The sequence below is a fragment of the Protopterus annectens genome, chromosome 9.part0, assembly GCF_019279795.1.
Source record: "Protopterus annectens isolate FY-2018-M chromosome 9.part0, PAN1.0, whole genome shotgun sequence".
Lineage (NCBI taxonomy): Eukaryota > Metazoa > Chordata > Ceratodontiformes > Protopteridae > Protopterus > Protopterus annectens.
This window is the reverse complement of record NC_056743.1, coordinates 427,903,685-427,930,697: the sequence shown is the minus strand read 5'-3', so window position 1 is coordinate 427,930,697 and position 27,013 is coordinate 427,903,685. Positions and strand designations below refer to the sequence as shown.

Here is a 27,013-nt window from a genome sequence, read left to right as displayed (position 1 = left end):
ACTTGGTGGGTAATGTGAAGACATTCTAAGACAAAAATGTTTCTTTAGTAAAGCAGTTACTTACACTTGCATTATTTTTCACACCTGCACTAATATCATGAAATCTACATGACCTACAAGCGAACAATTCTACCATCTAACTTTCACAGTTTTGTAGATTACTACTATTGTTTTAGAATATTGTGAAGATATAGGCATCATTTGTATATACTCTACAATATCATGCACATCAGTGGAAAGTGTTTAACAGGTGGACATTTTCCACACTAATACTTTAGGTCTTTATTGTACGATTACAGAGATATATTTTTTTACTGGAGTACAACACTATTCAATTTTTTGCAAATAAAATACCAATTTTCTACCCATCTATGATATAAAATCAACATCACCAAACAGGCATTTGATACTAATGTTTGTAAGTTCATTTTCTATTAAAAGTTTTGTATTTTACAAATTTATCAGTAAGAGTGCTACTCGGGGCTCTGTATTAGGCCCTTTGCTTTTTGGCATTTTAATATCAAACTGTCCATCCCTGAATCCAGAGAACAGAACTGGATACTTAAACTACAATCATACAAGTTTCCTGGCTTAAAATATGTTGTTTGTTTGAAACCTGTACTTAAAACGCATCCTTTAGCACATTAATCTTCAAGTCTTACATGTAGTTCTTACTATCGTTTTTATCTTAAAGAGCAAAGCCATTTTTTAGGGCTATGACATCATATACAAGAGACAAGGCTTCTCTGAATCCTTGTATACGCCAAATGATGAAGAGGAGGTCATTTTATTTAATTCTGTATTTTAACACCACTTGCTATGTGTTTAATTGGTTGTAAGTATTTTTTAATGTATTTAAGAGAGGTTTACTGCAGATTTTTTGGTCTGATGAAGCATTGTTTTATCTAATGCGAAAGCGCAATAAATCCGGAGTTTTGATTCATTTTGTGTCATAAGCTGCCTTTATTTGATAGTTTGCCATACAAGTCACAAGATCTTTGTGTGTTTTGTTTATTCATTTGCTTAGTTCACCTGTGGTAATACTCGTCAGTGTATTTGTTTATTCATTTGCTTAGTTCACCTGTGGTAATACTCGTCAGTGTATTTGTTTATTCATTTGCTTAGTTCACCTGTGGTAATACTCGTCAGTGTATTTGTTTATTCATTTGCTTCGTTCACCTGTGGTAATACTCGTCAGTGTATTTGTTTATTCATTTGCTTCGTTCACCTGTGGTAATACTCGTCAGTGTATTTGTTTATTCATTTGCTTAGTTCACCTGTGGTAATACTCGTCAGTGTATTTGTTTATTCATTTGCTTAGTTCACCTGTGGTAATACTCGTCAGTGTATTTGTTTATTCATTTGCTTAGTTCACCTGTGGTAATACTCGTCAGTGTATTTGTTTATTCATTTGCTTAGTTCACCTGTGGTAATACTCGTCAGTGTATTTGTTTATTCATTTGCTTAGTTCACCTGTGGTAATACTCGTCAGTGTATTTGTTTATTCATTTGCTTAGTTCACCTGTGGCAATACTCGTCAGTGTATTTCTGATTTTTTGGCATCCTTGGGAAAGGCCAGGTTTAGCAATTTGGAGATGATATGAACATACTTTTATAGATGATACTAACACTGGTAGTGCAGCCATTAACACTGATTACCGTTACTCACTTCAAAGTTGTTTGGACAGGTTAATAAACTGTATTATCTAAAGGTATGAATTTTAACTACAGTAAGTGAATGGTTATGCACTTTGGGATTAGTAACTGTTTCTACCCATATGACCTAGAGAACTATTTTCCAACTACCAACTTGGTTAGGAATTTAGACATTCCACTGGATTTGCCTCTTTGCCTCTGAAGTTTGATGTTCAACTTAAACTTATTAAGACTACCTTGTGGCTGTATTACAAGCAGAGACAAATATGTTCAGATTAAGCCCTACACTGCTATTGTTTCTCCAGTTTTCAAAAGTTGTAGTTCTTTCTGTGTGGCCAGAATTTCACACCTACACACACTTGAGAGTATTCAGAAAACTTTTACTTGGCAAATAGGAGGGCTTAGACAGTTGTCATACGGCAGAAGACTTGAACATCTTTCACTCTATTCTACTAGATATAGACCACTAAAGGGGGGTGACAATAATAATTTGTAAATGTTTACATGATGACGTTATGGCTGCCAATCTGGGCATTGAATTTATTAAACACAATGTATTTACCAAAGATAACTTAACAGAGTACCTAGTGTTAATTCCTAACTGAAATGTCCACCATAAAGCAGGTAGGGTGTGGAATTCCTTGCCTTTGCATATAAGAGGTTTAAACAACAAGAAGAGATATAAGGAACTATCAATCTTTTGGTTTAAGAATATTTATGCATCTGGGTCAGTTATAAAGCCAACGCTTAAACGGCCTGTGCAGCCCTGAGTTTGGATACATCCTCTTTGAAGCTTTTTATAACTCACATAATTTATGAGATACTGCAAATCATATGAAAGGAAGCTGGGAAGGGAGAAGGCAGAACATCCCTGGGCCAGTGACCCAGCAAAATGAGGGGAAAAGAAATCGCTGTACTTGGTATTGGATGGGGATGCAAAGATGTCACAGTAAGGCTTCTCCCAGCTCTGGTAGATTATTCATACCACTGTAATACCTAGGGACCACTTATGTTTCTTCAGAACACTGACTGAGCCTCTCTACCAGAAAACTTGCTTGAAAGGGCTATAGTTTTCCCTCAGAAAGCAGACTTGCATAGCCTGCCTGCAGTGGGGATTTATTTTATTTTTTTATTTATTCATTTTTACATTTGTTGACCGGGTTAGTCTGACTGGGCAGATGCCCCTTTTCAGCAGAGACCAGAGGAGAAAAGTTCCAGAATTAAACATATAGACAGAAGAATAACATAAGTTACAATGCAATTACTATCTATACACAACACAACATGATAATGTATACATCTGAAGCAAAATGCAGGGAATCCTTAGACATTTTGAATATTCAGATAAAACACAAAAGTAATATAATTACATTCAATACTGAAATAACGTATGATTGCAAATAGTGAGAATTAATGACAAGATCAGTACAGACTATATTTGAATCTAAAAGATAGTCATGTTCTATTTTGAGGAAATAGGTCGAAGGTCTAAAAGAAAATCAGGTACGGAGTAGGGACAGCAAGGAGAGGAAGATTAGGTTGGGTCAGTACAAGAGCATGTCCAGGAGTTTAATATGGTGTCTTTTAATGCTTTTTGAAGCAGTAAGTATCATGAATCAGGCTGACATGTAGGGGCACTTTATTCCAGGCTATGGCTACGGAGTGATTATAGAGAGTTTACCAATGTTTTTATTAGATTTATAATCTCAAGGAGGTGTTGATGAGAGCTATGAAGAGTCCATGTAGGAGTGTAGTGGTAGAGAACAGTAGCCAGAGCAGGATAAGAATACCTTGTGGGGTGTTCCTTGCATGTTTTCATGCCATACCATACCATATGAGGGCCATATTGTTCATCTGAACAGCAAGGGCAACCTGTGGGAGTGAGTTTTGAAGAGCTTACAGAGTAAGTGTTGCTATGATCTCCAGTACACTTATGTGTAGAATATTTCCTATTGTGACCATTTCTTTTGAACTGTCCTGCTCTGACAATGCCACTGCCTCATCCCAGTGCTGAAGTGTCCATGGTGATGGTCACTGTAGGGATGGGTCGGTGAAAAGAATTGTCTAAAGCTATGGTGGGTGCTTACATCCACCAGCAGAGATAAGTTTTGCAAGATTTGGAAATCTTGATCTGATGAGACTTCAAAATCTAATACCGCTGGGTTTGGGGGGAGGAGCTAAGAAAATAACTGCCATTAGTCTCAGTATCCTAAGGCACAAGTGATACATAACTTTAATCTTTTTTATAATAGCACTCACTGTTCTCCGGACAGGCAGGATTTAACTCTGCAGTTGTCTGCATCTAGGTTGCACCTTATGAAGGACTGTTGTTTTTTAAAGATTTCAGCTGCAACTTTGAAGTGTTTAGTATAATGTTTCAGGACAGAAACGAACATAGGGAGTCATGTTTTCACAGCATCTGCTCCAGTGTTGGTGCGATCAGCAGCCAGACATTTAGCTAGAGAGTTTTTTGTTCTCTTGCAGCCTCTGGTGTTCAGCCACCACAGCTATACATCTGCCAAACCACCATTTGCTGTGATGAGACCAAATGGGACGGCCCAAGACTGGTAATGACTGGCACCTACCCAAAGGTGTAGAAAACTCAGTTCCTTTGTTTTCATCTGCATGCACAGTCAGTTTCTATTTACTATGCAAGGGAGTATCATTTACATACAGGCCATCTGGAAAATAATTTAAGGGATGAACTGACTTAGACCACCTAATTTTAAGATGGAGTTGTGAGGCCCTTAAATTTCTTCAGAACCAAAATGAATTTTGTATGTATCCCTTTCAAATTTGGTAGAAAGTGCTGAATCTCTCTGTTCTGAAGACAAGTGACCTACTGTTCAACTACCTTTCCTTAGCGGGTCGGGAAGTCAGGTAATGATGGTAGCATGTGTGGGTATGGCAGAGTATTTTGTAGCCTCTGAATGTCATAGTCCTGAATAACTTTGTTCTGCAAGATGGAAACCAGACATGGAATGAAGGAACAGGTGCACTCCAACTGCCACCAAAGCAGGATAGTCGGGGAAGTCTTCCAAGGAATCTGCTCAGATTGCCCTGCAGATGAGAAGCTTCAATACCCATTGCTGTCAATTTTTTCTCTGTCGGAGTTGGCATCCATTCTGAAGACAGCATCACTCTTGTTGGCTCCTCCCAGACTGCTTGTTCACTGCTGCTGGGAGCCACATATGAAGCACATCTGCTTAGGACTTTTTGATTCCCAGCTAATGTTCTCTGTGGTACCTGAAAGCGCAAACCGACAGCAGTGAGGACCTGTTCATCCCTCCTGCTCTCTTGGAGCTTTTCCCCTTACCTGCAGCCTGAATAGGTCACAGCCATTAAAGAGCACAGTTAGAAAGGATGCATTGAAATTATTGATGAAATTCATCACATTTAGTCATGACAGTGAACCTTAAAACCAGCAATGACTGCTGGAGCTAAACCATCACCAGAATGTTTGGCAAGGTTCTCAGCTAGTCTGGAGACAAATTAGGTCTTCCTGTTCCTCTGGCTATTCCAGTGTCTTCTTGAGTTTGTCTTTAAGACCTCACTGGACTCTCATCACAAGAGATGAATAACTGAGCTCACCAAGTGCAAAACTGGAAGACACATACAGCTGCTTCTCAAAGTGCACCAGAGCCAGATATTCTTCTTGTAGGTGGATTGTTGGGTTTTGAATAGTAATAATAAGGGCTGCTATGGCATTGAAGGATCCCAACAAAAGAAATTAAGTTTAAACTTGAAGTTAGGTGTATTGGAGACTTACAGTGCACTTATAAGAAGACTCTGGATGCCTAAATTTATTTATGCTTTGTCCATTTCAAAGTTTGGAAACCTTCTATTCTAAACAGGTTTGTAGAAAGAATCTTATGATTCTTTAGCTGTCATTTCTAGGAGAGTAACATTTGTACTGCTGTAGTTGTATAACCTGTCTCTTTCCCTAATCCTGTATATTCTGAGCTTTCAGCACCATTGCTTCCTCAGTGTCCCACATTGGAACACATGGTCGCATCTTGAAGATGTACGGCCAAATTCCTACTGATTATTAAAGTAGCTAGTAAAGGTACCCTGATATATAATCAATCCATCTGCCATACCTACTATTTTCTATGTGATACTGGCGGAAAAGTAAAGCTGAAGCAAGGTGAAATTTAATTGAACAACTCCACGGTCTTATATCAGCGACCAGCTAAATTTGTACCCTGATATATAACCAATCCATCTGCCATACCTACTATTTCCTATATGATACTGGCGGAAAAGTAAAGCTGAAGTGAAGTGCAATTTAAGTGATTAACACTGCAGTCTAATATCAGCAACCAGCTAAACTTGTATGTGTAATGCATTCTCCAAAAGTATATTGTACTGTTTTCCCTCTAAATGGGCTTTGTACATCACCAGAACTGAGACCAGTATAACCCAATTTGGTCCCACACCCACCTTATTTTAAATTTAGCCAAATAAGATGTGCCACCTAACTTAAGAGACACCCAGCTCCACAGCTGTAACTTTAACACTGACACTGGTAATAACTATATTTAGCTCAAATTGAAAAAACTTGACATATAGTGGTGCAAACCCCAATTTCCTGCACTCACCTGAGCGATAGATTGTTTTCTGACCTTGCACACTGAGCCTTTTCTGGTTCTGTCTTTTGCTTCCCATTATTGTTTAATGATTTCCAACCACTTTCAGGAACTCTCTGCCATCCTTCCTCAGTCCATGCTGGAAACATGGTTGTGACTTCGTGATGCACAGCTGATACTAATGAATTCCTACTGATTATTAAAGTAGCTAGTAAAGGTACAACTGTAAACTAATACTCTAGAATACTCAGTCTCCATCAAGGCAGTTTTGCAGAGACTTCAACTGATATTGTACTGTTGTAGCATCAGCATAAGTAGTACATACAGGGTCCTGGAAAGTAAAAAGGCGCGCTTTGTTCTTTTTTTAAATGTATAGTAGAAGAGAATACTGCTTACCCCACATCGTTCTACTGCTGGTAATGGAGGGGCTCTGTGTTTGGACACTGCCTGCCATTTTTTAACAATGGAAAATACTTTACATCTGTTAACTACAACATAGTACGCATTCTATGGCTGAGATAGTATACATAGTGAAGAGCTGTGCTGGGATTTTGCCTTAATATAAGTTCTAATTATAGTTGCCTTTTTACTAACATAAGATGTTCTACAAAGATAGCATGTTTTAGGTTATTTCGTGGTGATATTCCTGTGTAGAAATACCTGTATAATGTGCAGCATGGAATGGAGCTCTAACATAACCTCAGTGGCAAATTTCAACTGTTTTTGCATGTGATCAGCTGAATTTACTATTTGTTTTACTGCATTAAGCTGTACTAATGAAATAGCCTGTAACAGTTTATCAATAATCCACTCATAGCTCAGTCAGATGCTGTATGCATACCATCTAATCACAGTCTGTGTAGCTATCCAATCCCTCAAATATCTTCCTTCTTTTCTTATTTCTCCCAATTTTAGGTACCCTGATATATAATCAATCTGCCATACCTATGACTTCTTATATAATACTTGGAGGAAATGTAAAGCTGAAGCGAGGTGCAATTTAAGTAAACACTGGGTCTAATATGAGCAACCAGCTAAACTTGTAGGTGTAATGCATTCGCCAAAAGTATATTGTATTGTTTCCCTCTAAACAGGCTTGTACATCACCAAAACCAGTGTAACCTAAGTGGCTCCCACCCCCACCTTATTTTAAATTTAGCTACATAAAATGTCCCACCTAACTCAGAGACACCGAGCTCCATAGCTGTAGCTTTAACATTGACACTGGGAATAAATATATATTTTTTTAAATTGAAACTCTGCATATAGTGGTACAAACCCAATTTCCTGCACTAACCTAAACAACAGATTGTTTACTTACCTTGCACAATCAGCCTGGTCCTACTTGTTCCGTTCACCCTCTCTACACCAGGGCTCACTCCAGTCCTCAACCCTACCCCATTTCCACCCACCCCCACTTTCTTCACATTTATTCCAAACTAGCCACTCCCTCAAGCCAACCCATCTAATCAAAACTTTAAGCCACTGCAAGCTACATTTCCCAACCCACTTCCCTCTACAAATACAGACACAAACAATTCAAACTAGACTAAATCAACTTCACTAGAATGCCTAACCACAAAACTCCACCCATGCCAAATAAAACCTCTCTTAGAAACTTCACCACAATATATGCACCTACTATACTTGCATACAATCATTTTAATACTTTTGACACTAGCAACACATAGCTCTTATCACACCAAACTTGATCATATTCCATCCCATTCTACCTCATACATTTTCCCACTAAAACTAAAACCTACCAACATTTCCATATCCTGCTCTATCCTTAAACCTCACAGCTTTTCATCATATACACTACTCCCTAGCCCTCACTCAAACATCCCTAAAATTTCTCAGAAATGAGATAAATACATAGTCAAAACATAGCATCCAAAATAACTTGTAGTGGGGATATACACCCAAACACTGGTCCAATCCCCAATCTAAACTATTCAACTTCACAAATGACCAACCACTCCCAAACAACTATCCCTCCTAGAAACAAAACTGATATCCTACTGTTAAATATTAATATAAGCAGTATCAACAACAAAATCCATGAGCTGCACGCCAACCTGTCTCAATACTCTCCTGACATCATACTCATCACTGAAAATTGGCTAAAATCTAATATTTCCAATAATGAGATTCTCCCACCAGGTTACAATATCATACGAAAAGACAGGATAGGAAAAAAGAAGCAGAGGCCTGGCACTACTCTTTAAAAGCCACCTTTCGCTTGTAACCTTGGATCATAAATCACCCAACTTTGACAATGCTGAAGTAATACATACCAAACATAACATTAACCTCAAAAAAACATATACACATAATAGGTTCCTACATCCCACTGGCAGATACAATCCATACATTAGAAAACATATTGCATTGGACAACAAAAACATTGCCTCAGGAAATAATCATTGGTGACTTTAATAAAGACTGACCAGTCTGCAATTCTCAAAATCCCCAAAAATACCTCAGTCTCCATGGCTTCACTCAACTCATAAAAACACCCACTAGGATAAATAAATCATCCAATAAACACTCCACCCTTGACTGGATCGTAAACAGGCCAGCTCTCTCCTCTAACTCTGGCTGTTTTCCAGACAGCCTCAGTGACCATTTTCCAACCTATCTACTAAGACAATGAACTAACCCAACAAATCAATTTAAATACCAACAAATAAGAAACAAGAAACACCTAAACACAACAACCTCCCAAACATCCTTAAACACTGCAGCTGGACGCCACTTAAACTACTTCCCCCAGAAGAAGCAGAAGATTACTTTAATACTACCTTCCTGACCATCCTAAACACACAGGCCCCTATCAGGACTTTATGAGTTAAATCTAACTTTGCCCCACGACTAGCCAAAGAAAGTAGGTCTCTACTAAAAGCAACAGACAAAGCCTGGGAAAGCTGGCACAAAACTAAATCCCAAACCACAATGCAAATCTACCAGGAACTTAGAAATAAACCAAAGAAGCAAATTAAACTAGACAAGATATATTACCAAACTGATATCCAAACTAAACACTGTAATAACCCTCAAAAATCATGGTCAGCAATAAACAATATACTCCCACCAGGGAAAGTCAGCACCCCCCTACTAGTAATACTATTGAGAACATTGCTACCTAATTTGATAAATACTTTACTGAGACTAACCTAGCACTGCTATCACAACTTCCATGCCAAGCAAAAACAAAACAACCTTCTCCCTGCAATCTGTATCAACTGAAACAATTAAAAAAATGCTTAAAAAACTAAAGCCCATTGCACTAGCTGCAGAAAACTTACCTGCTGATTTCTTAAAACTAACTGCTGAGGGTACTGCTTATCCAGTATCCATTCTTACCAATATATGCATAGCAGAACAGCAAGTCCCTACCATCTAGAAAATTTCCCACATTATCCCACTTCATAAAGGAGGCTCATCAAAAGACATGTCTAACTACCATCCAATCACTATCTTATCCCCACTGTCTAAGATACTAGATAGAATCATTAACAAACAAATGAGAGATTACCTGCACACTAAAAAAACTATTTTCTAATACTCAGCATGGTTTTCGACCGTATCACAGTACTACCACCACACTAATATAATTTACTAATACTGTCACCCTTCACAGAAATAACAGTATATGCGTATCCTCTACTGTTCTAACCTATCAAAAGCCTGTGATATGGTTTCACATAAACTTCTAAAGGTCCTCTCTGAGCTAATCCTAGATCAATCTACCAATACCTGGTTCCAGGACTACCTAACTGCCCACCAGCAGGCAGTACATTGGCAATAAACACCGTCACCCCTTCTTCCGGTGACACTAGGAGTCCTACAAGGCTCAATAATAGGCTCCCCCTGCTCTTCTCATTATTTACAAACAACCTCCATACCTCAGCCCCCACAAGCCTCACTCATTCACTATGCAGACAATTTGACAGTGATATGTGCTGCTCCTACCATACAAGAACAACAAACACTATCATAGCAATCCTTTCTAGCTGTACAGACCTGGCTAAAACTCCCAACTAATTCTGAACCCCCAAAAAACAAAGTCATGATTTTCCAACCCACTAGGTTCATAGGTAGGTACTAGGCTATCAGCCCAAGGGCCTACTCAAGCCCAGCCAACAAGGTTCCCTGGCTTACACCACCCAAGAAAGGTATTTTCCTGTGCCACTGTCGAGCAAAGACACAGAATTGATCCCTGGGGTGTATTTCCTATTTCCCATCCACTCATCAAGATTTTTCTTGGAGTGCTAATGAAGATAGGTTCATAGGTAGGTACTAAATCAATTATACCCACCTACCACATTTAAAATTGTCTCATCAAATAAGACCATTACCTCCCCCTCACCTCACACCAAACGTCTAGGAGTAGAAATTGATTGCAACATGAGATTTGACATCCATATATCTGAAACAGTAAAAAAATACACAAAAAACTTAGAACACTCTATAGGAACAAACCCTACTTCACAAAAGACACTAAAGCTACTGCTGCCCAATCTCACCTGATCTCAACTCTGCTATATGCATCTCCCATACTCACAAATCTAAGAAAATCCAACTAGGCAAAACTTGAATCCTGTTACAATAAAACTGCCAGATATGCTACAAATTCACCCCTTAGATCTCACCACGGCACAGCACTCAAACTCAATTGGTTGGAGTTCCCAAACTCCTCCTCTTGAACCAGCCAACTATGGTCTAACAACCTGAAAAAAAACACCTGTCCTGTAAACATTACTTCAGCCATATTACAGTGCCAGAACCTTTCACTCCACCAACAACCCCCTTATAAAGATAAACACAACCAAAAACCTAACTGGGGAATCCCTTTTTTCTAATTATATAGCAAAATCTGGAATGCTCCATCACCTGACATTATAGTTACTCCAGCCTTATCTCATTCTAAAAGAAAGCTAAAAACTCACGTATCCAATAAGTGGCTGTGCCCTTGCATTTCCCCAGACTAACTGCCTCTCTCAGACAATACTAGAACCTTCTACTTCATTGATACAGAAATTGTATAATCTTGCAGATATATCCCATTTCTCTATTCTATGTCTACTTGCAACTTACTTTTAAATTCCAATTATTTATAGAAAGTGTTTAAGATGTCATGTTGTATAACCTCTGTTCCACTATCCCATGATCTTATATTATAAGCGATTTCCCTAGTGAACATATATTTCTCGATTGTATGAACTCTGTTATCTTATACTTGTATTCACACTGTATTATCTAGTCTAATCAAACATGTTAAACCTTCTGTACTATGTGGAGCTTTACTCCCCAGGCCTCCTCTGAAAAAGGACGTGTGTCCAGTCGGGCTTTCATAGTAATCAAATGTGAAATAAATAAATAAATAATATGTCTGGGGGCAGGGGAAGAAGAATGTTTCTCTGGAAGGAACTGGCTAGCAACTTTTAGGTTCCTGCTTGTTCTGTACTAGGACAACACAGAAGGGAAACCAGGGCAAGAAAATTTTCCAGCTCCAATAGTAAGATTTCTTCATTAATTTGCTATCCCAGTGGTAGACTTTCTCACTGTGTGAAATGGTCCAAGTATATAGGTTCATAGGTGTGTACTAGGCTAATAGCCCTGGAGCCTTTACAAGCCTAGCCTATAGGATTACCCTGGCATCATGCCACCCAACCTTAGTTCCCAGTGCCTCTGTCGAGTAAAGCCACTGGAGTGATCCCCGGGATGAATTTTCTATTTCCCATCCACTCATCAAGATTTTTCTTGAACAGGGCCAGTGAGGTGCTCAGATTGACATGTATGGAAAGTCTATTCCATAGCATGGGCATTCTCTGGGTTATGACCCTATCCCTCCAGCATGTTCTGTTGATTGTGGTAATTAGGTTAAGGACTCTGGAGCATGTGGTGTGGAGGGATTGGGATTTCTTTAGACGTAGCATTTCTAGCAGAGCTGGGTAAGACATGGCTTTGTAAGTCAAGCAGAGATAGCCTCTAATTAGGCAATTTGAGACAGAGAATAATTGGAGTTTATTTAGTCTGTCCATACAGGGCAAATGTTTAAGGCATGGGATCCTCTTTGTGAGGTACTTTTGCGGCCTCTATGTTCTTTTCTTATTTAATTCATTTTGTTTATGGTAACAAGACGTCTGCCAAGCATGTGCACTTTTTCACAGAAGAAAGATACCTTGGTTTGGTTAAATTTCTTGTATACAACTATAATGCAAGTAAGTGGACAATATGAGAAGGTAACCCCCAGACTGAAGGCTACACCTCACTCAAACCTTTTTACCTTAATCACTAGGCTACATGTTAGCATGAAAGGTATATGTCAAATCTGGACCTATCAGAAACATCAACATTCTTCCAAAACTTTTCTTCAGACCCCCAAATGCAAGTTTTGTGTAGTAATGCTGAGAGCTGTGATTCAGGATCACTTGGGCGTGTATTACAATTACACAATGCTGGACTGTTGGGATGAAAGAATCAATTTGGAGAATTTGTTCATTTTTTGGTATGTGCATTTAATGGTATTCCATGGTTTCTATAGTTCACACATTCCAATTCACTATCTGGATCCTGCCCCTTCAGTTCAGGTGTTTTTTCTTAGAATACACTTACAAAAAGTTCTAACAGTTTCACACATATCCCCCTCTGAAGATGTTGAAGAAAGAACTATGGCTGCTGTGTTCCTCTAAAGAAAAGCATTAATAAACAGTTCACCGTGCATCTCCAGGATTAACAAGAAGAGTATTTAGAGTATTTTATTTTGAAAATTCACATACTTCCACCTCAAAAATTTACCTCCGTTACCTAAGGTGTCTCCTGGGATACTGCACCGTCAATGTAATGTGATACGCACCGTTTCTGCTGTTCTCACCCATCATTACCCTAAGGTGTTTCCTGGGATGCCCTTTTCTCACCCATCGTTACCCTAAGGTGTTTCCTGGGATGCCCTTTTCTCACCCATCGTTACCCTAAGGTGTTTCCTGGGATAATGCACCATCAATGTAATGTGTTACACAGTGCCTATGCTGTTCTCACCCATCATTACCCTAAGGTGTTTCCTGGGATGCCCTTTTCTCACCCATCGTTACCATAAGGTGTTTCCTGGGATAATGCACCATCAATGTAATGTGTTACACAGTGCCTCTGCTGTTCTCACCCATCATTACCCTAAGGTGTTTCCTGGGATGCTGCACCATCAATGTAATGTGTTACACACTGCCTCTGCTGTTCTCACCCATCATTACCCTAAGGTGTTTCCTGGGATGCCCTTTTCTCACCCATCATTACCCTAAGGTGTTTCCTGGGATGCTGCACCATCAATGTAATGTGTTACACACTGCCTCTGCTGTTCTCACCCATCATTACCCTAAGGTGTTTCCTGGGATGTTGCACCGTCAATGTAATGTGTTATGCACTGCATCTGCTGTTCTCACTCATTGATACCCAAGGTGTTTCCTGGGATGCTACACCATCAGTATAAAGTACTGCACACTGCCGATGCTCTTCTCACTCGTTACTGAAGGTGTTTCCTGGGATGCTGCACCATCAGTATAATGTACTGCACACTGCCGATGCTGTTCTCACTCATTACTGAAGGTGTTTCCTGGGATGCTGCACCATCAGTATAATGTACTGCACACTGCCGATGCTGTTCTCACTCAGTTACTGAAGGTGTTTCCTGGGATGCTGCACCATCAGTATAATGTACTGCACACTGCCGATGCTGTTCTCACTCATCGTTACTGAAGGTGTTTCCTGGGATGCTGCACCATCAGTATAATGTACTGCACACTGCCGATGCTGTTCTCACTGATCATTACTGAAGGTGTTTCCTGGGATGCTGCACCATCAGTATAATGTACTGCACACTGCCGATACTGTTCTCACTCATCATTACTGAAGGTGTTTCCTGGGATGCTGCACCATCAGTATAATGTACTGCACACTGCCGATGCTGTTCTCACTCATCTCATCGTTACTGAAGGTGTTTCCTGGGATGCTGCACCATCAGTATAATGTACTGCACACTGCCGATGCTGTTCTCACTCATCGTTACTGAAGGTGTTTCCTGGGATGCTGCACCATCAGTATAATGTACTGCACACTGCCGATGCTGTTCTCACTCGTTACTGAAGGTGTTTCCTGGGATGCTGCACCATCAGTATAATGTACTGCACACTGCCGATGCTCTTCTCACTCGTTACTGAAGGTGTTTCCTGGGATGCTGCACCATCAGTATAATGTATTGCACACTGCCGATGCTGTTCTCACTCAGTTACTGAAGGTGTTTCCTGGGATGCTGCACCATCAGTATAATGTATTGCACACTGCCGATGCTGTTCTCACTCATCGTTACTGAAGGTGTTTCCTGGGATGTTGCACCATCAGTATAATGTATTGCACACTGCCGATGCTCTTCTCACTCGTTACTGAAGGTGTTTCCTGGGATGCTGCACCATCAGTATAATGTACTGCACACTGCCGATGCTGTTCTCACTCATCATTACTGAAGGTGTTTCCTGGGATGCTGCACCATCAGTATAATGAATTGCACACTGCCGATGCTGTTCTGCCTCATCTCATCGTTACTGAAGGTGTTTCCTGGGATGCTGCGCCATCAGTATAATGTACTGCACACTGCCGATGCTGTTCTCACTCGTTACTGAAGGTGTTTCCTGGGATGCTGCACCATCAGTATAATGTACTGCACACTGCCGATGCTGTTCTCACTCATCGTTACCGAAGGTGTTTCCTGGGATGCTGCACCATCAGTATAATGTACTGCACACTGCCGATGCTGTTCTCACTCATCATTACTGAAGGTGTTTCCTGGGATGCTGCACCATCAGTATAATGTATTGCACACTGCCGATGCTGTTCTGCCTCATCTCATCGTTACTGAAGGTGTTTCCTGGGATGCTGCGCCATCAGTATAATGTACTGCACACTGCCGATGCTGTTCTCACTCATTACTGAAGGTGTTTCCTGGGATGCTGCACCATCAGTATAATGTACTGCACACTGCCGATGCTGTTCTCACTCATCGTTACTGAAGGTGTTTCCTGGGATGCTGCACCATCAGTATAATGTACTGCACACTGCCGATGCTGTTCTCACTCAGTTACTGAAGGTGTTTCCTGGGATGCTGCACCATCAGTATAATGTACTGCACACTGCCGATGCTGTTCTCACTCGTTACTGAAGGTGTTTCCTGGGATGCTGCACCATCAGTATAATGTACTGCACACTGCCGATACTGTTCTCACACATCATTACTGAAGGTGTTTCCTGGGATGCTGCACCATCAGTATAATGTACTGCACACTGCCGATGCTGTTCTCACTCATCATTACTGAAGGTGTTTCCTGGGATGCTACACCATCAGTATAATGTATTGCACACTGCCGATGCTGTTCTCACTCATCGTTACTGAAGGTGTTTCCTGGGATGTTGCACCATCAGTATAATGTACTGCACACTGCCGATACTGTTCTCCCTCATCTCATCGTTACTGAAGGTGTTTCCTGGGATGCTGCACCATCAGTATAATGTACTGCACACTGCCGATACTGTTCTCACTCATCATTACTGAAGGTGTTTCCTGGGATGCTACACCATCAGTATAATGTACTGCACACTGCCGATACTGTTCTCACTCATCATTACTGAAGGTGTTTCCTGGGATGCTGCACCATCAGTATAATGTACTGCACACTGCCGATACTGTTCTCACTCATCATTACTGAAGGTGTTTCCTGGGATGCTGCACCATCAGTATAATGTACTGCACACTGCCGATGCTGTTCTCCCTCATCTCATCGTTACTGAAGGTGTTTCCTGGGATGCTACACCATCAGTATAATATACTGCACACTGCCGATACTGTTCTCACTCATCATTACTGAAGGTGTTTCCTGGGATGCTGCACCATCAGTATAATGTACTGCACACTGCCGATACTGTTCTCACTCATCATTACTGAAGGTGTTTCCTGGGATGCTGCACCATCAGTATAATGTACTGCACACTGCCGATGCTGTTCTCACTCAGTTACTGAAGGTGTTTCCCGGGATGCTACACCATCAGTATAATGTATTGCACACTGCCGATGCTGTTCTCACTCATCGTTACTGAAGGTGTTTCCTGGGATGTTGCACCATCAGTATAATGTACTGCACACTGCCGATGCTGTTCTCCCTCATCTCATCGTTACTGAAGGTGTTTCCTGGGATGCTGCACCATCAGTATAATGTACTGCACACTGCCGATACTGTTCTCACTCATTACTGAAGGTGTTTCCTGGGATGTTGCACCATCAGTATAATGTACTGCACACTGCCGATACTGTTCTCACTCATTACTGAAGGTGTTTCCTGGGATGTTGCACCATCAGTATAATGTACTGCACAGTGCCGATGCTGTTCTCACTCATCATTACTGAAGGTGTTTCCTGGGATGCTGCACCATCAGTATAATGTACTGCACACTGCCGATGCTGTTCTCACTCAGTTACTGAAGATGTTTCCCGGGATGCTACACCATCAGTATAATGTATTGCACACTGCCGATGCTGTTCTCACTCATTACCGAAGGTGTTTCCTGGGATGCTACACCATCAGTATAATGTACTGCACACTGCCGATGCTGTTCTCACTCATCATTACTGAAGGTGTTTCCTGGGATGCTGCACCATCAGTATAATGTACTGCACACTGCCGATGCTGTTCTCACTCATCATTACTGAAGGTGTTTCCTGGGATGCTGCACCATCAGTATAATGTACTGCACACTGCCGATACTGTTCTCACTCATCATTACTGAAGGTGTTTCCTGGGATGCTGCACCATCAGTATAATGTACTGCACACTGCCGATGCTGTTCTCACTCATCGTTACTGAAGGTGTTTCCTGGGATGCTGCACCATCAGTATAATGTACTGCACACTGCCGATGCTGTTCTCACTCGGTTACTGAAGGTGTTTCCTGGGATGCTGCACCATCAGTATAATGTACTGCACACTGCCGATGCTGTTCTCACTCATCGTTACTGAAGGTGTTTCCTGGGATGCTACATCATCAGTATAATGTACTGCACACTGCCGATGCTCTTCTCACTCAGTTACTGAAGGTGTTTCCTGGGATGCTGCACCATCAGTATAATGTACTGCACACTGCCGATGCTGTTCTCACTCATCATTACTGAAGGTGTTTCCTGGGATGCTACACCATCAGTATAATGTACTGCACACTGCCGGTGCTGTTCTCACTCATCGTTACTGAAGGTGCTTCCTGGGATGCTGCACCATCAGTATAATGTATTGCACACTGCCGGTGCTGTTCTCATTCATTGTTACTGAAGGTGTTTCCTGGGATGCTGCACCATCAGTATAATGTACTGCACACTGCCGATACTGTTCTCACTCATCGTTAATGAAGGTGCTTCCTGGGATGCTGCACCATCAGTATAATGTACTGCACACTGCCGATGCTGTTCTCACTCATCGTTAATGAAGGTGTTTCCCGGGATGCTACACCATCAGTATAATGTATTACACACTGCCGATGCTGTTCTCACTCAGTTACTGAAGGTGTTTCCTGGGATGCTACACCATCAGTATAATGTACTGCACACTGCCGATGCTGTTCTCACTCATCGTTACTGAAGGTGTTTCCTGGGATGCTGCACCATCAGTATAATGTACTGCACACTGCCGATGCTGTTCTCACTCATCGTTACTGAAGGTGTTTCCTGGGATGCTACACCATCAGTATAATGTACTGCACACTGCCGATGCTGTTCTCACTCATCGTTACTGAAGGTGTTTCCTGGGATGCTGCACCATCAGTATAATGTACTGCACACTGCCGATGCTGTTCTCACTCATCGTTACTGAAGGTGTTTCCTGGGATGCTGCACCATCAGTATAATGTACTGCACACTGCCGATGCTGTTCTCACTCATCGTTACCGAAGGTGTTTCCTGGGATGCTGCACCATCAGTATAATGTACTGCACACTGCCGATGCTGTTCTCACTCATCGTTACTGAAGGTGTTTCCTGGGATGCTGCACCATCAGTATAATGTACTGCACACTGCCGATGCTGTTCTCACTCATCGTTACTGAAGGTGTTTCCTGGGATGCTGCACCATCAGTATAATGTACTGCACACTGCCGATGCTGTTCTCACTCATCGTTACTGAAGGTGTTTCCTGGGATGCTGCACCATCAGTATAATGTACTGCACACTGCCGATGCTGTTCTCACTTGTTACTGAAGGTGTTTCCTGGGATGCTACACCATCAGTATAATGTACTGCACACTGCCGATGCTGTTCTCACTCATCGTTACTGAAGGTGTTTCCTGGGATGCTGCACCATCAGTATAATGTACTGCACACTGCCGATGCTGTTCTCACTCATCGTTACTGAAGGTGTTTCCCGGGATGCTACACCATCAGTATAATGTACTGCACACTGCCGGTGCTGTTCTCACTCATCGTTACCGAAGGTGTTTCCTGGGATGCTGCACCATCAGTATAATGTACTGCACACTGCCGATGCTGTTCTCACTCATTTTTTATTCATTTTAGTTTAGAATGTGATTGCATGAAAATTACATCTTTGAGTCTGGACTTTGGTCATCCCACTTCACCCCAGTACCCACCTCATGCTAAATAAAAAGTATTTTCCTCAGAAAAGTTAAGAAGCACAACATGCGTATTTTATTGAGATCTCCAAGTACTAAGCACAACTCTATAGTGTAAAGGGATAAAGCATAAAGCCATGACTGTGACCCAAATGATACAGTTTGAATAGGGGCTTGGATGCTGGACAAGCTGAGCAAGGGATGACATGGGGAATGAGTAACTGAAGCATGCTCATTCTTGGTGGGTGGGTGCAGTGGTTTTCACTTAGCTCAACTGTAGCTGCAGTGATAGGGCAGGGGACTACAGCACCAAGAACAGGGATGAGTACAGGGGGCATGATCTTTCGCTACCCGAGTCAGAGGCTGTAACCTTTATCTCTGCAGATAAAGATGCATGCATATGTAAGATAGGGGAATGTAGGTAATCTATGTGGTGATGTCATTACAAGGACAGATTACGGCAGGGGAATATCCTGAATATTCCCTGAGGATAAAGACTCCACTGCAGAACCATGGCCACATTTGGGAACTTTCCATGGGAGGGAAAGAACAAGCCATTAAGTAGACTGAGCTATGGAGTACTGGTAGTGCTATGGGCCCTTTTGTCATAGACCCCTCAGTAGGTCAGACGAGCCATGGTGTGAACAGCATTAGCTATACTGTGGGCAGCTGCAGTGGAAGACAGTCTGTGAGACAGCTGGGAAAAGCAATTCTAATAGCAGCTTCACTGGATGGCTCGTGCCCCAATATAGTATTGGGTATATCCCTTGTACTGTGGAGTAAATGGACTGAAACTGATAGAGGAGAGCTTGGCTGTTAGCAAACACAAGAGCAAAAAGTACCTCAGGGATTCAAGTACAATGGATTAGTGTCATCCTTCAAAGGTTCTCGCAAACACTATATAACCACCATATTGTGTAGCTATATGACTAATTCCTTCTGCACAGTAGAATAAGGATCATTAAAAATGTGACTAAAATGAAACACAGTTCAATCTACTTAAGACTATTCACTCAGAACTGGACAATTGCATGAGGATTTGGAAATGCTATTTTCTCTTGGGGACACGGCCACCATACTCTGCAAGCAGGAGGACTCTGTCAACTGTCATTTCAATTAAATTTAAAGATAGAACATCGCTGAACTTCAGAGAAAAGCTATAAAATGTAGCTTCTGAAAGTTGTTTTTGATTGTTCAGTTCCAATGAAAGGTCTTTGTTGTTTCAGCTACTGACCATACAAGCAGATTCATTAAAATGCCCTTTTAAACAATGTTAAAAGTCCCAATTCTGTTAACCCACAAAGTACTCACCACTGAAATTGCCACTGATTACATAAGGAATAACTCCATCAGGCCATATTCTCTCGGAACGTGATGTAGCTGCTCGTCGAGGCCTGGATCTTCTTGATTTCCTGTTTTTGTTACTTGTCTTACTGTAATTTTTTCTGCTGATTCCCTTTCCTGCAATCCATACAAAACATTAAATAGTCACCAGTGGTTATTAGGCATTTTACAGATGTGTCTGGCTCCAGTCTCCAAAGACAAAAAAGAGCCATGACTTATGTAACCTGAAAACAATTTCTTTTCACAGAGAAACAGCCTTTGTTCCACTTCAGTACAACAATGACAAATTAGAGCAAAGATATATTGTGAAGGGGTCTTAATGCACTTCTGTAGTGAATATCCATTGAACTGGTCTTTAAACAGAGGCCTGATCTGAAAACTGTCAAAAAAGAAACGGAAGCAATCACAAAAGTGAAGCTGTATTCCCCAAATAATGAAGAACTGAAATTTATATTAGTAAATTACACATTTATTATGATTCACTCAAGAAAACAATTTAATAACAGTGCAGGAAAACAGCATTGCTAATTTATATCCCATCTTAAACTTTTCTAGCTAGCATGGTTATGACCCATGTTCTATTCAGAGAGCTGGAAGGAAGATGAGCAGAACTGACATGAGGTGTGACAAAATGTAAGTTCACTGAAGAATCCAACACAATCTATACTCCCCTCACCATTTTCCTAGGACTCCTACTAAAATCACCCTGGACATTCTGTGAAAAAATCTGAAAACTTCAAGATTATAAAATGATGCATGTTGCAATGGAAAACATGAAGGAACCTAATTGACAAAACACTAGTCTATAATTTTTTTACATACCACAATGATTACACTTCTCTGGCTACTGACTCTGAGTGTCTCTCCTCATTGCCTTTGCCAAATGTGGTCTAATACACACAAAGACAGCAAGTTTGAGGTTCATTGCATAAAAGTAATGACACAAGTATGTTTTTTTCAAGAGAAATGGCCTTCCTCTGGTCATACACCAAAGGCATGCATAACTGGACTCTCATAAAATGAGGTACATGTACAAACTTATAAACTGTGTGAAGTTTCCAACCCATCTGATGTTTTAAATCACCACCCCCACTATTCAGTCTCATGTCATGATATACACCTTCCAGTAGGTGTCAGTCAAGAGTATGGTAAGCAAACTCTCGGATCATGGAAGAGATACAGTGGCCTCTAAAACCATATGCAAGCCATCCTCCCTGTCCTGCATACTAGTCAGGAGATAACTGCTAAATTCTGGGCACAAGTATCATACATCATGTAAACCCCTTCAACATCACAAATCTGTCCAGCCAATCAGAACTGACATTGTGAACTATGGCAGGAGAAGTATTTAAAAAAATAAAAAATGTTGCTTCTTAGCAAATAATGCATATATTTTTGTACACACGCTTATTACAGTTACAAAGCAAGTGCATCATGTTAACAAAGCTATGCAAGACTTTACTTAAAATGTCAGAAATCACCTTTTACCTCTGGGTAAATTATATTTAAGAATGCTTAAAATGGTTACATTTTGCTTTCCCATACAAATATTTACTTTTTTAGGCTATGTCATCTTCTGATTATGTTATTAGTTCTGATGCTTCTCCAAACTCTACATCTCCCTTGCTAATTACATTTATACGTGGCATTAAATTTACAAGTGGCATTACATTTATACGTGGCATGCATTACATTTATGTAACATGTCAAATCAATTACTTTTTACATACCATTAAAACTAATCCTATTATATTTTTCTACAATAACCAGAATAAATATTCCCTGATAATTCCACACTAGAAAAATATTAATTAATATTGTACAAAGAGATTTGTTTTTCTTTCTTTTATCCTTAACCTGAATTGTGAAGGGTTTTTGGCTGGTTTTATCTTAAATTAAAAAACTGTAAAAATACGACCACAGATTTTCTTTTTTACAATTCTTTTGTATTCCCTTCCAAGGCATTCCAACAAGGTGACATCAATTATAAACCCTCTTAGCCTGTAGATACACCAATGTCCCACTTCAGTATCACTAGTGATCATGTCTAAGGAGATATTCCAGTGCCCCATATACAGATACAAACTATTCTGAGGGATGTGGCTTCCTACCACTATCGATTCCATCACATTGGTCAGATCAATATTAGGAAAGTACAGTTACGTACACTTACCATAAATGTAGATGTTCAAGTATATTCCCCGTTGCAGTCATTACATTTGGGTTATCTGCATGCAGTAGCCCTCAGTCGGCCTGATTATCAAAATCTTGGGTCCTGCATTGGTTGCAGTCTTATCTTCCATGACGTCAGGTAGTCAGGGGTATAAAGCATGCAGCCGACACCATTACATTAGTTTTTCTTGCCCCAGATGTTAGGTGCCCCCACAATGGTAAGCAATTATAAACAAGGTTATACCTCCAACAAAAAAGCAAATACAACAAAAAGCTTTAAGCATAGTACACAAGAATAGAGGTATAGTCAATAGAAGTCAGGGGGCTGGAGGGAGGGTAACCAGGACTGCAACAGTGAATACACTTGAACATCTACATTTATGGTAAGTGTACACAACTGTACTATGTTCTTCGTATTTCACTGTTGCAGTCATCAAATTTGGGTAGATTTCCAAAGCTAAGGATGGGAGGAGGTAATTAGATAGCATTAGGACCAGCTATAAAGCCCTGCAAAACTGCAGTGGCAAAGCCAGCTCTGGATTTAGAAAAAATTGGCAAGTGGTAATGCTTGGTGAAGGTATGTACAGAACTCCAGGTAGCAGCTTCTAGGATGTCCCTGGTAGGGACACCTCTGAGAAAGGCTGTAGAGGTAGATGCAGTCCTGGTTGAATGTGCTCTTATCCCCTGTGGGGTAAGTTTTCCATGGTGCTTATAGCAGAAATGAATGCAATGGCCTATCCAATTAAAAATGGTTTGCTTTGAAATGGCCTTCCCCTCTGCCCCTGCAGCAAATTCAACCAGCAGCTGTTCAGATTTCCTGAGAGGCTTAGTCCTGTCCAAGTAAAATCTAAGTTTTCTGTGCACATCCAAGAAGTGCAGTATTCGTTCCCCTTTGTTCTGTGGATTAGAAAAGAAGGTTGGCAAATGAATGGACTGATTAAGGGCCACACTGGATACCATCTTGGGCATGAAGAAGGGATTTGTCCTGAGGGACACCCTGTCAGCATGAAAGATGATGAAAGGCTCCACTGCCATGAGGGCCTGTAATTCAGACACCCTTCTTGCTGAAGTGATGGCTAGGAGGAGGGCTGTTTTCCCCAAGAAAGGAATTTCAACTCTGCATTTGCAGCTGGCTCAAAAGGGAGGCAGAGTGAGCTTTTCCAATACAAAGTTAAGGTCCCAGGCTGGAGTTGGAGCTCTCCTGGGTGGTCTTACGTTTTTTGGCCCCTCTGAGGAATTGCTTCAGCAGTGGATGAGAGAAGAGGTGTGGTTCTGTATTATAATGAGATGAAATGGCAGAGGCATGAATTTTGATGGAAGAAAAGGAAAGGCCCTTGTGAAGCATCTCAGTTAAGTATTGAAGAATATGCAGTAAATTGGGCACTGCTGTACCCATCCTCGGAGTTTGGCTCCAAGAACAGAATCTTTTCCATTTTTCAGCACAGGATTTTCTAGTACTAGGCCTCCTTGCCTCCAGAATGATATCGATCACTTACTTACTGAGGGATGGTAAAGGAGAGATCAGGTAATTAGCCAGGCTGTCAGGTTCAGGGTTTGAAGCTGTGGGTGCAGAATCTGGCCCTCCAGCTGGGACAGCAGGGCAGGGGTCTGAGGCAAGTGCCATGGTGCCAGCAGTGGCACATTGCGCAAAAGGGGGTACCCAGTTTTGGAATGGCCAGTCTGGTGCAATCAGTATTGTCCTTGGTTTGTCCTGTTTGATCTTTAGTAGTACCTTGGAAAGGAGAGTCAGAGGGAGAAAGGCATAAACTGATAGATTTTTCCAGGTGAAGGACAGGGCATCCACCTTCCAAGCTTGTTTGTGGGGAGTCCTTGTGCAGAAATTGTCCAACTGGTAGTTCTGGGGGGAGGCAAACAGGGTTTATCTCTGGGCACTCCCATGTGTTTCTCAACATGTTGAATATGTTTGGTTCCAGTTTCCACTCGTGTGGGTCCATGAGATTTCTGCTTAGGTCGTCTGCTAGTGTGCTTAGTTTTCCTGGCAGGAATTGAGCCTGTAGGTGCACTTGGTAGCTCAAGGCTGTGTTCCACAGAGCCATGGCTAATCTGCAGAGAGTGTATGAGTGGGTTCCCCCCTGCTTTTTTATGTATCACATAACAGTGGTGATGTCCGTCTTTACCAGTAATTGTCCTGGAAGAATGTGATCCTTGAAGGCTGTCAGAGCATTCTGTGCAGCTAACATTTCTTTTTGATTGATATGCAGATGCATTTGATTTGGGTTCCATTTGCCCTGAATGCATTACCCTGCCAAGTGAGCCCCCCATGCATAGTCTGATGCGTCTGTTGTTAGGATTTTGGCGGCAGAGGGTAGAGTGAATGGCAGTCCCTTGTTTTGGTGGCAGGCCTCTGCCCACCAAAGAAACTATCTGTAGACAATGTATGATAGGAATCATTGATTCTAGATCCTGAGAATGGTGACACCACAGGCTTTTTAGATACCATTGTAGTTTCCTCCTATGCAGTCTTGCATATGGAATTAGTAGAATGCAAGAGGCCATGAACCCCAGGGCTTGCAGTATTTTCCTTGCAGATAGCTGGGTCTTTGTGGCCAGTAGTTTGAAGTAGACTGTCAAATGAACTTGTTTCTCTGGCGTGAGGTAAGCCATCTGAGAAATTGTATTCAAGCTTGCTCCCAGGAATACAGTTTGTTGGCAGGGTACAAGATGTGATTTCTTTTCATTTATGGTGTACCCCAGAGACATTAGCAATTTCTTTACAAATGCCAGATGATGTAATAGTATGCCCTGGCTTTCTGCCTGAATTAGACAATCATCCAGGTATGGGTATATTTGAATATTTCTTTGCCTGCAAAATGCAATGACTGGAGCTAGGCACTTTGTGAATACCCTGGGTGCAGTAGATAAGCCAAAGGGCAGTGCAGAGAACTGATAGTGTATGTAGCCTGCTCTGAAGTGTAGGTATCGTCTGCAAGATTTCCTTATTGGGATGTGCAGGTAGGCTTCCTTTAAATCCAGTGTTGCATCTTTGCCTAGCATGGGAAGCAGCTGATGAAGAGTTAGCATCTTGAATTTTGGGAATTCAAAAAATGCGTTTAGGAGAGACAGGTCCAGGATAGGACACCAGGAATGGTCTTTCCTGGGTACCAGGAAAAGTCTTGAGTAGAAACCTTGCCTCCATTCTTCTTCTGGGACAGGTTGAACAGCTCTGATGCTTAAAAGAGAGAGAACTTGCTTTTCAGCCTCTGCCCACTGATTTGGGGGTAGGTATGGCCAACCATTTGGGGTTGCGGCAAGGAGTAGAAGTGGAATCTATATCCTTGGGAAACTATTTACAACCCATTTGTCCTGGGTAATGCGTTCCCAATTTTTTGCATGCAGGGCAATCTTTCCCCCTAAAGGACCAGTCAGTTGAGCAGGGCTTAGAAGGTTTAAAGTTAAGTCAATGAGACAGTTTACCATAGGGGGGAGTCTTACTACTCCCTGCTTTGGAAGTGGGAGCCCCCCACTGCTTAGACCTATGAGTACTTTGGGACTGAAGCCTGAGTGTTCTTCTAGTTCTGGGTTTGGACTGAGAAGGCCTGGAAGAGGCAGGAAAGGACCAATTCTTAGAGGGCCAATGCCTACTAAATGTGGGAGGCTGTACTTGCAGGAAATCTTTAAGTTTGCATAGATTTACTTTTTCCTCCATCTGTTTAAGTAATTCTTCTGCTTTGTTGCCAAACAGGTGGTCTTGGTTTAAGGGAGCATCCAGTAATTTAGCTTTAACATGATCTGGCAAAGATTGCTCCTTAAGCAAAGCATGCCTTCTAAGTACAGACCCAGTGACAGCAACCCTACAAGATGCCTCTAATGAATCAAAACCAGATTGCAAAGTATGTTTTCCAACTTGTTCAGTAGAATGCACTCAATCCTGTAAATCTTTATTTTCAGAACAGTCAGGAATCAACATCATTTTCTGTTTAAGCAATCCAATAATATGCTGCTGATAGTTTTAACATATAAAACTGACAGTTTAAGGCCCTAATGGCCAAGGTTGCAGAAGTGTATACCTTCTTACCCCATCTATCCAGTGCCCTGGAATCTCTATCAGAGGGGGTAGGATTTTTGGCAGTAGTAGCCTTAATGCCCTTGGGTCCCTGTGAAACGGTCTCAGGGTCCGGAGTAGGATTTTTAAAGAGGAACTTGTGAGAGTCAGGTACCTTGTAATACCCATCAGGTTTTCTGTGAGCAGGAGGTAAAGAGTCAGGGGCCAGGCTAGATTCTGAGAAGGCATCATCTACAATGTCCAGTACAGGAGGGATAGCTAAAGGTCTGTGTTGAGGAAGGAGTAAGAATTCCCTAAGCCTCTTTTTGGAGTCAGAGTAATCCTGGCTTTCCCGGTGAAAATGCTCCCTAAGAGTATGCAAGGTTTCACCAAAAGAGAAGTCCTGTTTCATAACCTCTATCCATGAAAAAACATTCTAAAGTGACCAATTCCTTCATAAAAGTATTGTCATCAGACGTAAGTCTACTCAACCAAATCATTTGTCCTTTAACCACCCTTTCTTTTGTGTGTACTGGATGAAAGCTGTTGCTATGTAAATACTGATTAGCAAATACACTTTTTCTGTATATA

At 41.3% G+C, this 27,013-nt stretch overlaps 1 protein-coding gene across 1 annotated transcript in view; it reads right to left on the bottom strand.

Moving 5' to 3' along the window:
• Positions 1-27,013, bottom strand: part of BMP1 (bone morphogenetic protein 1) — a 1,811,822-nt gene that overhangs the window by 1,282,648 nt on the left and 502,161 nt on the right. Inside the window, exon 3 of the mRNA XM_044082969.1 lies at positions 20,215-20,364. Within this exon, the coding sequence (XP_043938904.1) occupies positions 20,215-20,364 (150 nt within the window). The remainder of the gene's footprint in view (positions 1-20,214; positions 20,365-27,013) is intronic.